Source organism: Neofelis nebulosa, chromosome 4 (genome assembly GCF_028018385.1).
Source record: "Neofelis nebulosa isolate mNeoNeb1 chromosome 4, mNeoNeb1.pri, whole genome shotgun sequence".
In the NCBI taxonomy this organism is placed as follows: Eukaryota; Metazoa; Chordata; class Mammalia; order Carnivora; family Felidae; genus Neofelis; species Neofelis nebulosa.
In genome coordinates, this window is record NC_080785.1 from 82059939 (window position 1) to 82073276 (window position 13338).

The following is a 13338-nucleotide window of genomic DNA, read 5'->3' on the forward strand; positions in this document are numbered from 1 at the left end:
CGAGCCCTGTGTTGGGCTCTGTGCTGACAGCTCAGAGCCTGGAGCCCGTTTCAGATTCTCTGTCTCCCTCTCTCTCTGCCCTCCCCCCGTTCATGCTCTGTCTCTCTCTGTCTCAAAAATAAATAAACGTTAGAAAAAAAACAAAAAAAAAAAAAAACAAAACAAACCTAGGGGGGCTCCTGGGTGGCTCATTTGGTTGAGCATCCACCTCTCGATTTTGGCTCAGGGCATGATCCCAGGGTGGTGAGTTCAAGCCCCACATTGAGTTCTGCACTGAACTTAGAGACAGCTTAGGATTCTCCTCCTTCTCCCTCTGCCACCCTCCCCTCTCCTGCTCTCACTCTGTCTCTCTCTAAAAAATAAAAAATAAAAATAAATAAAAGTAAATATTAACTTTAAAACGTAATAACAAAAACAATAATAATACCTAGCAGCTGGTCTTTTCAGTACTGTAATTCCAAATTACTGATGAATATTAATAATATGAGCTACCTATAACAGTTCTAAAGTAATATTAAATATCTGTTATTTCTCTTGGTTATTAAGCCCCATATTAATACTCCTTTGATTTATTTCCTGCATTTATTTATATGATAGAAATGTCAAATTTCCACTGGTGATTATGCAAATACATAATGATGTGTTTTTTTCTCATTGAAGGCTATGCATTTCCTGATTTCTCAGGCCATAGTTAACAGCTCTTGCTCCGTAACTTTTATCTTATAAAACATTAAAAATTTTAAGTAAAAATAAACATCAAGTTCTCAGTTTAGCAGTTATAGGTTCTTATGATCTACTCTTACCTACCTTTTTAGTGTAATCTCCACTTGTCCACACCAACACATTGCTAACTCATCACTTCCGTTTTCACTTTTTCCAATTTTATTGAGTTATAATGGCATATAACATTATGTAAGTTTAAATAACATGTTGATGTGATAAATTTATATGTTGCAAAATGATTTACCACCACAGCATTAGGTAACACCTCCATCATGTCACATGGTTACCATTTCTGTTTTGTAGTGAGAACATTTATGATTTACTCTGTTAGCAACTTTTAAGTGTATAATACAGTATTCATCACTATCAACATCATGTACATTAGGTCCTCAAACTTACTCATCTTATATTCATCTTATAACTGGAAATTGGATTAACATCTTCCCATGTCCATCCCTGCCCACCACCACCCCCCCACTCCCCGTTTCTGGCAACCACTGGTCTACTCTCTGTTACTGTGAGTCTGACTGTTGGAGACGCTACATTTAAGTGATACCACATAGTATTTTGTCTTTGACGTATCTCACTTAGCATAATGCTCTTATGGTCTATCCATGTTGTTGTAAATGACAGGATTTCCTTTTATCTCATGACTGAATAATATTCCATTGTGTATATGGACACCACGTCTTCTTAATCCATTCGTCCTTTGACAGACACTTAACTTGGTTTCATTTCTTGGCTACTGTGAATAAGGCCACATGGGAATGCAGATATCTCTTTGAGATTCTCTTTTTATTTCCTTTGGATATATACCTAAAAGTGGAATTGCTGGATCATTTGGTCGTTCTAGTTTTAATTTTTGAGGAATTTCCCTGCTGTTTTCCACAGTAGCTATACCAGTTGATATTTCGACCAACATTGCATAAGAGTTTCCTTTACTCCATATCTTCACCAACACATTATTTTTTATTTTTTAATACCCATTTTAATGGTTGCGAAGTGATACCTTACTGCGGTTTGATGATGGCTATTGATGTTGAGCACCTCTGTTTGTCCTTTAATAACTCCTTGTCCTTACACACTCTCCTTCCCCAGACTAACCTTCAACACACCCACTTTTTAAAAAACTATTTCCTTTCATTTCTAAACTAGATTTGAAGATTCTCCCAACCCTTTCTTAAACCTTGGTCTGATTTGGTTCTTACATTTGATTAAAATTGACTGTTTAGTTGCCAGTGTACTTCATAAGATAGCTTCTTTAGAGTGAGTATCATGTTATATTCTGGTTTGAAGTTACGGGAACTCAAAGAATGTAGACAGTAAAAGAATGAAAAATGTATCTCTTGTTAATCCTGACATCACCCAGTAAATACGTTTTCTTCATTGTCTGCCTTCTTGCAAATCCCACTGTACTTGTTGCCAGAACCACATAAAAAAACTAATTATTCTCTACTTTCTTTAAGGTTAATTTTGTCTGCCTTCTGCCTCCACCCCCAACCCCACCAACTACCTACCCACTTTCCCACTGGCAAACAAAGTTGCATCCTGTTTTACAGTGTGACAGTAGTTTTTACTTCAGCTGCACATTAATAATGCCTGAGGACTTTGTAAATAATATGTATGCTGTGATGCATCTCCCCCTTGGCTGAAGTGAGGATTTTAAAAATTCTCTCAGGTGATTGTATGTGCATCCAGGATTGTGAAATGCTGAAGGATTATGTGCTCCTGTAAGCACTAGGAAATAGTGGTCCTATATGTGATGCAAATAAATAATTGTTTTATATATAATAATCAGAATTTATATGGTTATATATGCACGTAAGACTGATTTTTTCTATGCAGTTTTGAAATAGATAAGAACTTACTATTTAATAGACTTACTGTTTTTAATAGTCTTTTTAGATACTGGTTTTGCTTTATGATTTCTTTCATTCATAGCATTTCCCAGACTTTGTAATAATAGTCTTTTGCAATGAAATTCTGCTCTGTTGTATTTGTATTACGTTCATAAAAGCCCTATGACTCACACTGAGAAAAGTCACTCCTCGTGTTAAATCATACTCTTCCCTGTGAAAATTTCAATTTTATAATTCCATTTGTTTTATCTCATGGTGTGTTTTATTTAATGAGAACCTCACACCTGCCATAAAAGGGTGGCTTCTGCCAATTGCTCTCTTCAAAGGTCTATAAAATCTACAGATAATGTGAGACTTCTTAGGTGAAACTGATTTCATCAGGAACTTCCCATGAAATTAATTTTTTTCCTTTTATCTTTCTCTGAAATCCTTTGGTATAAAAAGTTTTCAATGAATTAGATGAAACCATTATATGAGTGAAACATTGAAGCATCTTGAGATGTTCTGATTACATTGTGACAATACCAGGACATTAGTATGAATAGAAAATGTGGAAGGGGGAAGACATAACATCCTGGCAGACGCTTTTCACGTGATTTCCTGTAGATGCAACCTGGATCTTTTAAAAACAATTTATGATGAAATCCCACAGTGTCTAACTTGGGATAGGATTCTAACCGTGGGAATCCAGAGCTATTCATGTTTAAATTGGCTTTTGTTTTTCATCTGTTAAAACATTCGTCATTAAATTTTCTTTTATTTAATACTTAGTTTTAAAATTATAGTTTTGTATTGAGGAAGCACTTCCAATGTAGATCATTTGGAAAGAAATGTGTATGATTCTTCTCACATGTTCCACCTTCAATTTGTTTGTACCTCTTGAGAAGTCGAGATGTGGCCACCAGGGAGAATTATAGTTTATTGTGTTACTATTAAATTCTTTGGTGAGCAACTTGACACTCAGAAGAATTAAATTTTATTTTTCCATAACGCATAGTTTTTGAACTTTAATCAGTGATATAATATAATTGGACTTAAATCTAAGAAGATTTATATAGATACATGCAAAATTAATGAGTTAAGGTTTTTTAGAGTTAAACAATTTGAAAAAAAACCTCTCAATATGTTAGATATATCAAAAATATGCTCAAGAAAGGAAAAAAAAGAAATAGCTACAATTATGCTGGTTTCTTCTTAGCATTTAAGAATCAACCCTGTATTTACACAATTATGTAGTAATTCAATCCTTTAAAATAGGTTTAAAAAAAAACTTTTCACGTGACTTTAAAACATTTTAATAATGTATATCATTTCAAAATGATGAGTGATGATAAAATTCATTAGTAACCTAAAACTAGTAATAATCAAAATAAAAATCCGTCTTGATATTACACAAGGTAAATTTTTTCATATAGCATCTAAGAATTATTGAAAATATTTTAGCGGTGCCTGGGTGACTCAGTCAGTTAAGCATCCGATTCTGCTCAGGTCATGATCACGCAGTTTGTGGGTTCAAGCCCCGCATCGGGCTCTGTGCTGACAGCTCAGAGCCTGGAGCCTACTTTGGATTCTGTGTTTCCCTCTTTGTCTGCCCCTACCCGCTTGCACTCTGTGTGTGTCTCTCTCTCAAAAATAAATATACATTTAAAAAAATAATAAAAATAAAATACTTTTATACTATTTTCTGTGTTCCTTGAGAAAAAAATATTTCCTTATTTGTGTTTATCACATTTATTTAAATTTACCATTAAAGAAGTGTTAGGTCTGGTATATTTTCTTGTGTTTCTTTACTGTTTGAAAGTTTGTCCTTATTTTTTCTGATCAGTATTTTATTTCTAGAATGAGGTTTAGCTAACCAACACTTAATAGTTTTTTTGAAACTTAGCAAAAATAGCCAACATATTAATTTTCCTTTTTATTTCATTTTAACTGTTTTAATTCACAGATTTTTTAAAAGATTTTTTTAACGTTTATTTTTGAGAGACAGAGTGTGAGCGGGGGAGGGGCAGAGTGCGAGGGGAGAATGCAAATCCCAACCAGGCTCCAAGCTCCAGACTCTGAGCTGTCAGCATGGAGCCCAGCATGGGGCTCAAACCCACAAACCGTGAGATCATGATTTGAGCTGAAGTCGGATGCCAGCCAGGGGCCCATCACAGATATTACTACACTTTTTGAAAAGTACTAGAATGTGGTAGCAAGAACACAGAGTGCATATTCACACTGCTGTGGGCTCCCATATCCAGTCTGCCACTTATAAGATGAGTGAGCTAGGGCAACTTATTCCACATCCGTGACAGAGAGGTAATTGTAATGCTTATCTCACAGCTTTTCTGAGACAATTCATTGAGTTATTAAATGCCTAAGCAGTGCCTAGAACATACTAAGTGCCATCTAAATATTTGCTACTGTGTTTCCCTCTTTCTCTGCCCCTACCCCCTTGCACTCTGTGTCTCTCTCTCAAAAATAAATATACATTTAAAAAAATAATAAAAATAAAATACTTTTATACTGTTTTCTATGTTCCATGAGAAAATTTATTTTGTAAACTAGACATAGAATCAGAACATGATTCTAATGTGCTACCATTTCTAAGTAAGGTGAAAGAGTCCTACATAATTTTAGGGCCATTCAACTATATTCTAATTTTTTTTATGTTTATGTATTTATGTTGAAAGAGAGTGAGAGAGCACGAGTGGGGGAGGGGCAGAGAGAGAGGGAGAGAGAATCCCAAGCAGGCTCTGTGCTGTCAGTGTAGAGACTAATGCAGGGCTTGATCCCATGAACCACGAGATTATGACCTGCACCAAAATCAAGAGTTGAACACCCAAGCAACTGAGCCACCCAGGCACCCCTCAACTACATTTTAGAAAGACACATAGGGATATGAAAAATGAAGAAATGAATAGAACAATCCCTACCATAAGATATTTGTAATATAATGGAGAAGATACATACACACACATTTGTCATACATAGCACAGTTTCAATGAAACTATAATAAGTGTCTAGATAAAATGCTAAGAAAGTATACGAAATCTGTGAGGTAGGGGTTCCTGGAGTGGATATAATTTAAATTGGACTTTTAATGATACTTGGAATTTTAATGTGTACAGATTGGTAGTGGGAACAGAGTGAGGAAAGAACAGAAATTTTAGAGTAGTTTAAAATAATAACTAATAACCATGGCTAACACATACAGGTGAAGTGGGGGGATGTGGGTGGGAACAGGGTACAGAGCGAGAGTTAAAGATGGAAATGTGGTTGAGATGAGGTCATGGAGAATATTGACCACTGTGCTGTTGAAACCTAATCTACTCACCGTATGAGCCAGTGAGAGATGCTCTAAAGATGTGCATAACATAACTGCTATTATAGTATGGGTGATCACTTGAGCATTAGTATGTTGGATGAATGGAAGGAAGAGGAAAATAAAGCCATGAAGCCAGTAAGTCGTAGTTAGAATTTAAAACCAAGTGTGTCTGTCCGAGAAGCCTATGCTCTTCCCACTGTTAAACACCACTGAGAAGCAAATTACTGCTTTGGTGTGAACTTCATGTCCCCCAAACCAGTCTTCAGTATACCATGAGCCCTGCCTTTTGTTACGTGGTGTTTGTTTTCCCTTGGTTCTTACTTCCTTAGCATGACTGTATTTTACCTTTGAAATGGTGAAGAACTAGTGGAATAGTTAGTTGTTGGTGACAGGAGTGGAGTGGAGAAAAAACACTGACAAGTGTAAGAAAGAACTCTACTCCACCTGTTTACTTATGGCAGAGATTGAGAGCCAAGCCAACTCCAGTATTCAGCCATGGTAAGTGATTAGCTTGACTGTATTTAGTCTTTATAGAGCCATGCAATCTGTGCTCATTTGAGGATTACTGAAATTTCCTGAAAAACAAAGAAAAACTTTTCTCTGGAAGATTGCAATACTGGTTTGAGGTACACCACTTTCTTTTCTTCTTTTCCATTTCCCAAAGAAATCAAAAGTAGATATATTTATGTAAGCTATATTTTATGGGACTTCATAGACTATCCCATATTAGTATTTAAATTTAACAAACATTCATCGGCAGTTTTTCTCTAAGTTTCTAAATTTAAGGGTTTTTTTCTAAAATTATTCTCACCACTATTATCCTTAGCTAACATTACACTAGTTAATTGGAATATCTGTACAGAGAACTCTTTTAGACACTTGGTTTTTCTAAGTATTTATACTTTTCCCATTTATTTGACTTTACCACATCAAAAGTAAAGGAAGTTCTTGTATTTTAGAATTTAATTTTTTTACTGGGTGGAACAGGCATTAAAAATAATTTGCATATAAATGGCACATGGTATTTCACATTAATGATAGCATTTGAGTAAATTTCATCCATTAAAAAAGGGCATGAAGCAGGCCAATAATGTTCCTGTAGTAATAATATTGTTCTAGTTCAAATGCTTTGGAGTATAAACATTTCAAATACGAATCTTGTTTATAGTTCAAAAGATTATAATTCTGGCATATAAACTACTTGAATAATGACGGTCGTTATAATTAAGTATAGAAGCATAAACACTGAGAACGGTAATATGTCAGGTTAAAGAGTATCATTTATAAACCATTAGGACTTTTTTAATGTGTTATATCTATTTTCTTTTCATGCTATTTATAGGACAAATAGTTAAAATATACATCAATGGACACTGGTACTGTGCATAGATGTAAAATGTAGAAAGACAAAATATAAATAAAAATTTGTTTAGAATAATAAAATTTAGAACAATAATATTAGATGAAATTATAATAGTGACTTAGCCGTTTAAATATATCCCATGAAAAGAGATTTACTGGATCACTTTATTTCTTATTTATTTATGTATTTATTTATTTATTTATTTATTTAAATAAAAATGGAAGTCTTTTTTTAGACAGTTAAATTATTCCCTCTTTGTGCATTTGTTTTTGCTTTTCTAAATCTCTGAGTGTCATAACGTCTTGTAACAGTAAGCTGTTAAATCCTTAATCGTAGCATAATTACGAGACTCAGTAGGGAGTCCAGAAAAAATAGCCTTGTAATTTAATTTTTACTTTATTTTTTTCTCCTTTGAGATATGCAGGAATAGTAAATAGTCCATTAATGTGTATTGGAACAATTAAATTGTATTATAGGAGTATTGTGATGAAATGATGTATATTTAACCTTTTGCTTTTTATGCCTCTTTTTGGAACAGAAAAGTTGGAAATAGCATTACACCCTGTAGTTTAACTGCCTTTAAAAAATGTTTTGTGCAGGAAAACAGATTAACTGTATGGGTTTTTGTTGATGCTAAACTCTGGAGCAGAACCAAAGGCCATCCAGACTTCTACAGTAAATGAAGACAGTCATTTCCCTTACTATCCTGATAGGATATTTGTACATGATGGCTTTAAAATAACTCCATTTTCAGTGAGGTCTTGATCTGTCATCTTTTGTCACATGAATGAACATTCGAGTGCCATCCTAAGCCTATTAAATAATTAAAAAAAAAAAAACAAAAGAACAACAAACTTGAGTAAATCTATAATTACATTGTTCCTTTGCAGAGTTCTCCGTATTTCACTTTATTTTAGGAAGTGTTCATAATTCAGTCTTCTGTATCTCTCCCTTCCATCCACTCGGAGTGATTTCCTTCAGAAATCCTACAAGTCTTTCAAAGCCTAGATTTTTGTTAACATCCTACAGAATTTCTTCCTGATTAAAGTGAAAATTGTCTCATTCCTTTGCCACTGGTTACAGCAGTTTTATGTTATTCAAGCTTATCTCTTAAATTTTACTGTAAACTAACTCTTTTAGTGAATGGATTTTATATAGAATGTGATAAAGGTATACTGATTGATACAAGTCCATCAGTAGACCTTGAATAAGCACTGACTGCATTGAAGGCATTGTGCCTAGTTGGGATTGTGCATTGGTAAGAATACTGAAATAAGATAATGCCTTGTTCTCTATAACTTACAGTTTAATATAGGAGCTAAAGTTACGTACATAAATCAGTTATAATCTTAGGTAGGGAAAATAAGAAGAACACTATAGAGGATCAAAGGAGGGAGAGATACTGTATAAGAAGATATCAGGAAAGGTTTCATTCTTAGAGCAATTGACATTATTACATTTGTTGCTAAAAACAGTACATATTCTGACCATCCTTAGACAAGCCATTTATTGTATTCACTATCACAAAATACAGTATCTTTTGTTGGTGTCAAAACTGTAAAGGGTCTGAGATTTTACCTTATTTGTGAGACAAGTTAACCTGTCACTGTTTCCTAGATGCTGCCAGAAGTTATGAGATGCATGGGTCAGAGACAAAGAACTCTGTTAGCCACAGCATAGCATACAACATGGCCGTCATGTTTCCAGTAATTTTCTTTGTCCCCATGAAGTCCCACAGCGGGTAATGCATAGCATCCCGGGTAGATGCTACACACAGGGAGTATGTGTTATGCCCGATGAACCTCAAGCTTAGGAAATATGAACTCTCTTAAGGTGTCTGTTAGCAAGTGTATTCAGCCTTTGTCCAGAAGGAGACATTATCTTTATTATCTTGGTCAGGAAGACTAGAAAACTAGTCTTTCATTTGCCATGGAGGGAGGTTGTATCCCAATCTTTAAGCCTGTTTGAGCAGATAATGTAGAACAAAAGGTGTCAAAAGATGAGTAGAAATTTTGTAGGAAATTGCTTCCTAAACAGTGTATTTAAGTAGTCCTAGAAATAAATAATCATTATGAAGCAGTCATTTAGGGGAATATAGGATATAATACATTGAGGTTTTTTTACTGTTCTGGATACTATTTCAACACTGAAAAGCTGAATTTGGTATATTTTTCTAAAGAATTGGTTATCTCATACTTTGAAATTGTGTAAATACGGTGCAAATAAGTCATCATTTTACATAATGAAAAAGCGATAAGGGATGCTAATATTTTAAGAATCGCCCTGCTTCTCCTAAGTGTGTTAAGAATATAAAGCATTATAAATGTATTTTCTGATTTATTGAAGCTGATAACTGAATTAGTCATGAAAATATTTCCAATGATAGATGATCCTAAAATAAATTTGTATTTATACTTGTGTATATATAATATACAGTATATATAATATATGCTATGTATACATTCCACATATTTGTGTATATATATGTATATATATATGCACATGTTTTAACATATCCTTTTGAATAGTTTACACATCTATAGTAAAGTCTTAATTCCAATACTAAATTGACTCTCAAGTGAAAATGGGTCTTAGAAATCATCTGAAAAAAATCTCACCTCAGGTGCAAAAATGTTTTCCAAAATAATGGATCACTAAAATTTTTATTCAACTTGACTTCTAGGAGGTTTACCCTGTAATGGTATTAGTGACTCTGTTGAAGCTGATGCAAGCGTGCATCTGAACCTGACACTGATGTGTTTATGTGATGTCTTCCTGATTCATGTGTGATTCACTGCGGGATCCACCGCTTCCATCATACACATCGATTCTAGGATTTTATGTGTTGTGCCTTGGCTTTTTAGTTGGTTTTCTTTCACACTCCTACTTTTTTCCTTTGTCATTTTGCTATGTTGCAAAACAAATATACATACATGATTTTTTAAAAAGTTTATATACTGCATTAGGAAAGCAAAAGAACACCTGATGTTGAGTACTGTTAGTAAGAAACCGGGTCGGACCTGTTACACTAATAAGAATATCAAAGTAAGATGTTACACCTGCAATTCAAACCATAGAATGCTTGTTTCTATGATAATACATGTAGCTATGTAAAAAGCATCAGAATAAAATGCCATTGACCCTACTTTTATAAATTCCCTATATTATTCATGTATCAGATTGGATTTGGCTACATAGTATGTGATAAGCCTCTTCTACATGCCTAACCTATTACTTTTATGGGACACAGCTTTAAAAAAAATTAAATCTTCACCATATTTGGGATCCAAATATATATATATATATATATATATATATACATATATATATATATATATATATAAAATAAGTTTTGTAATCAGTCATATACACACACGCACATGTATGTATATAGAAAATCAGTTTTCAAAAACTCAAATGACTGCAGGGGTCAATTAGGTAAAAGAAAAATCTGAAGCAAATCAGAAAGTTTTGATTTTTATGCAAAACTTCTCATTTGTAAACGTTGGCAACTAATTAAAAAATAATTAAACAGTGTGCTCACTAAATAAAAAAATACCTCCAATCAGCAACATCGAATATTGAGTTTGATAACCAGAGTTTTTTCTTAGGCTAGCAGAGCACAGAATGGAATGGTGGTAGGTGGAGGGAGGGGAGAAATCAGGGAGAGATAATAGGGACCTTACAGGGACAAATTGCCATAGATAGGAAAAGAGTCTGGCTGACTGGCCCAGGCCTAAACTATACTCTAATGACAGGAAACATTGACCCTGAGTTGTAGAAGTATATCCCTGAACCCTTCCTCTGGGGACTCATGAGCACCCTGAGGAGGAAAAAGTTATGTGTAGAAATATTAATACCTTAAGAGCCCCAGGCTACTCTACTGGAAAGTTTCCATTCCTTCACCAGCATGTTAACTTGGGAACAGAAAGTGATTGCCTAAAACAGAAGAGAACCAAAGAAATACTGATGTAGCCTAGCTCAAAGTGCCATGGAAGTAGAAAAAGTAGAACTTCTTAGCAGTCCTGTACCCCAGTACTTGTGGATCTAAGGAGAAAACCTTTGAAGGCAATCAAGAAAAAATTAGAGTATTCTCATGAGAGCCAGCATCTCCCAAAACAGAATTTACTATCACTTGGTCAGCAGAAACCATGAAGATGACACATGAGCATGAGATGATGCTCCCCAGAATTCTGAGAGACACAAGAAAAGGGCTCAGTTGAGCTTTTTCAGTCTGGGAGGGGGTGGGTGATTGATCAAGCAGATGTGGGGATAAACTTACCACTTGTTACACTTATATGGATCACATTTGAGTTCCAAACCATAGATCTAATGTGTTGTGGAGCTAGACAGAGAAACACACATTTTTTGTTTTTAAAAGGAGGTCCCTCGGGCACCTGGGTGGTTCAGTCAGTTGAGCCTCTGACTGTGGCTCAGGTCATGATCTCGCAGTCTGTATGTTTGAGCCCATCATCAGGCCTCAGTGCTGACAGCTCAGAGCCTGGAGCCTGTTTTGGATTCTGTGTCTCCTTCCTCTTTGTCTCTCCTTGACTTGCACCCAGTGTCTCTCTCTCTCTCTCTCAAAAGGTAAATAAACATAAAAAAAAAATTTGTTTTAAAGAAGGATGTCCTGAAGTAATACCATATCTTTGATAAAGTTGTAGTAAGGATTAAATTAAATACTGAATTTGAGGTGTTTAGTACAAAAATTAGAAAGCTGGTAATGCAGGTGTCAGTGAGGATACGGGGATATTGCTGGTGGAGTATGAACATGTTGCCATTCTAGAGAACAGTGTGGCACTACGTTAGCAGATTAAATTTGTGTTTGCCTAAGACCCAGTATTTCTACTTCTGAGTCATGTATACAATCCTGCTCCATTGGTACCATATGATAGCAATGATGCACTTTTATAGATCTCAGAGGGACATGTACAAAGATGTGCCATGTTTGTTGTGCTAGAGGTTTGGAGGCAGTCTGGGTGTCCATCCAGGATGTAGGAGTCATGCATCCTTTCATCCCATCACTTAGCAAACACTACCAAGTCCCCATACGCCAAGCTCTGGGCTTAGTGGTAAAAATGCAAAGGGAACTCAAGGTGGTGCCTGACCAGGAGGAGCAGACAGTCGGGTTCAGGGGAGAGACCGGACTGCAGAATTCAGGGCAGGTTAAGTACAGAGCAGGGCTGCTTGAATTGTGAGTGGCTTCTGAAAGGCTGAGACTTGAAGGAGCCTTAAGAAAGACTTTTTTTTTTTTTTAACTAAGTTTTAGCCTGTAATAAAAGCTCAAATGAAAGTGCCTTCATTATACGAATAATGATGTAAAGAAGATAAAGTCTTAATTTATCTTCTGAGGAAATAGAAAAAAATGAACACATATTGGAATTCCAGAAAAAATGAAATGGTTTTTCAGTGTGGTTTATTTTTGTATGCATTTGCATAATAGTGCATTGTCTTTTATTTCAGATACACTGGCCTAGCACAGCACTAAAAATAGAAGAATGCATAATGAAAGGAAAAGACGCAGTAAGTATTACTCATTGTAAATTAAACACATCATCAATTATATCCCTGGTCAGTCACAAGGGACTGACTCCCTAACCTTTTATTTGCTCCCAAAAGGCATATATGCAGTTGATTCAGGAAGAAAAAAATATATGTACATGTACCCATATATACATATACATTTAGACATAGTTATTTACAAGTTAATTTCAATGAAGGGTTAGAGTAAAGCGAGTAAAGCGGGTCTTGGTTTTTGTTTTATTATATTTTTATCCACTCAGATTTATGAATTTCTTATACTAATGCTTATTTCCTACATATTTGTAGAAAAAATAATTTCGGGTCAATTTTTAATTCAAGGGAAAGCGAAGCACATTCTTTGTGAGATTTCATTTTGCTTTGATGAGTCCATTAGAACCTACTAAAGAAACAAAAGGAGAGAAAATGAAAAGAAAGGAGAAGGCAAAGGCAGTATGCATGCTTTACCTCTTCCACCATGTGCTTAGGGTCTCTCTTACTGGAAGAATTAACATTCCATCTCTCCATAACTTCCCTGCAGCGTGTGAGCTTGTGCAGGAGCA

General features: G+C 34.9%; 1 protein-coding gene across 1 annotated transcript in view; it reads left to right on the top strand.

The window, feature by feature from the left end:
- The window catches only part of SEMA3E (semaphorin 3E), a 243267-nt gene that overhangs the window by 143661 nt on the left and 86268 nt on the right, over positions 1-13338 (top strand). The window contains exon 3 of the mRNA XM_058725250.1: positions 12719-12778. Coding sequence (XP_058581233.1) covers positions 12719-12778 — 60 coding nt within the window. The remainder of the gene's footprint in view (positions 1-12718; positions 12779-13338) is intronic.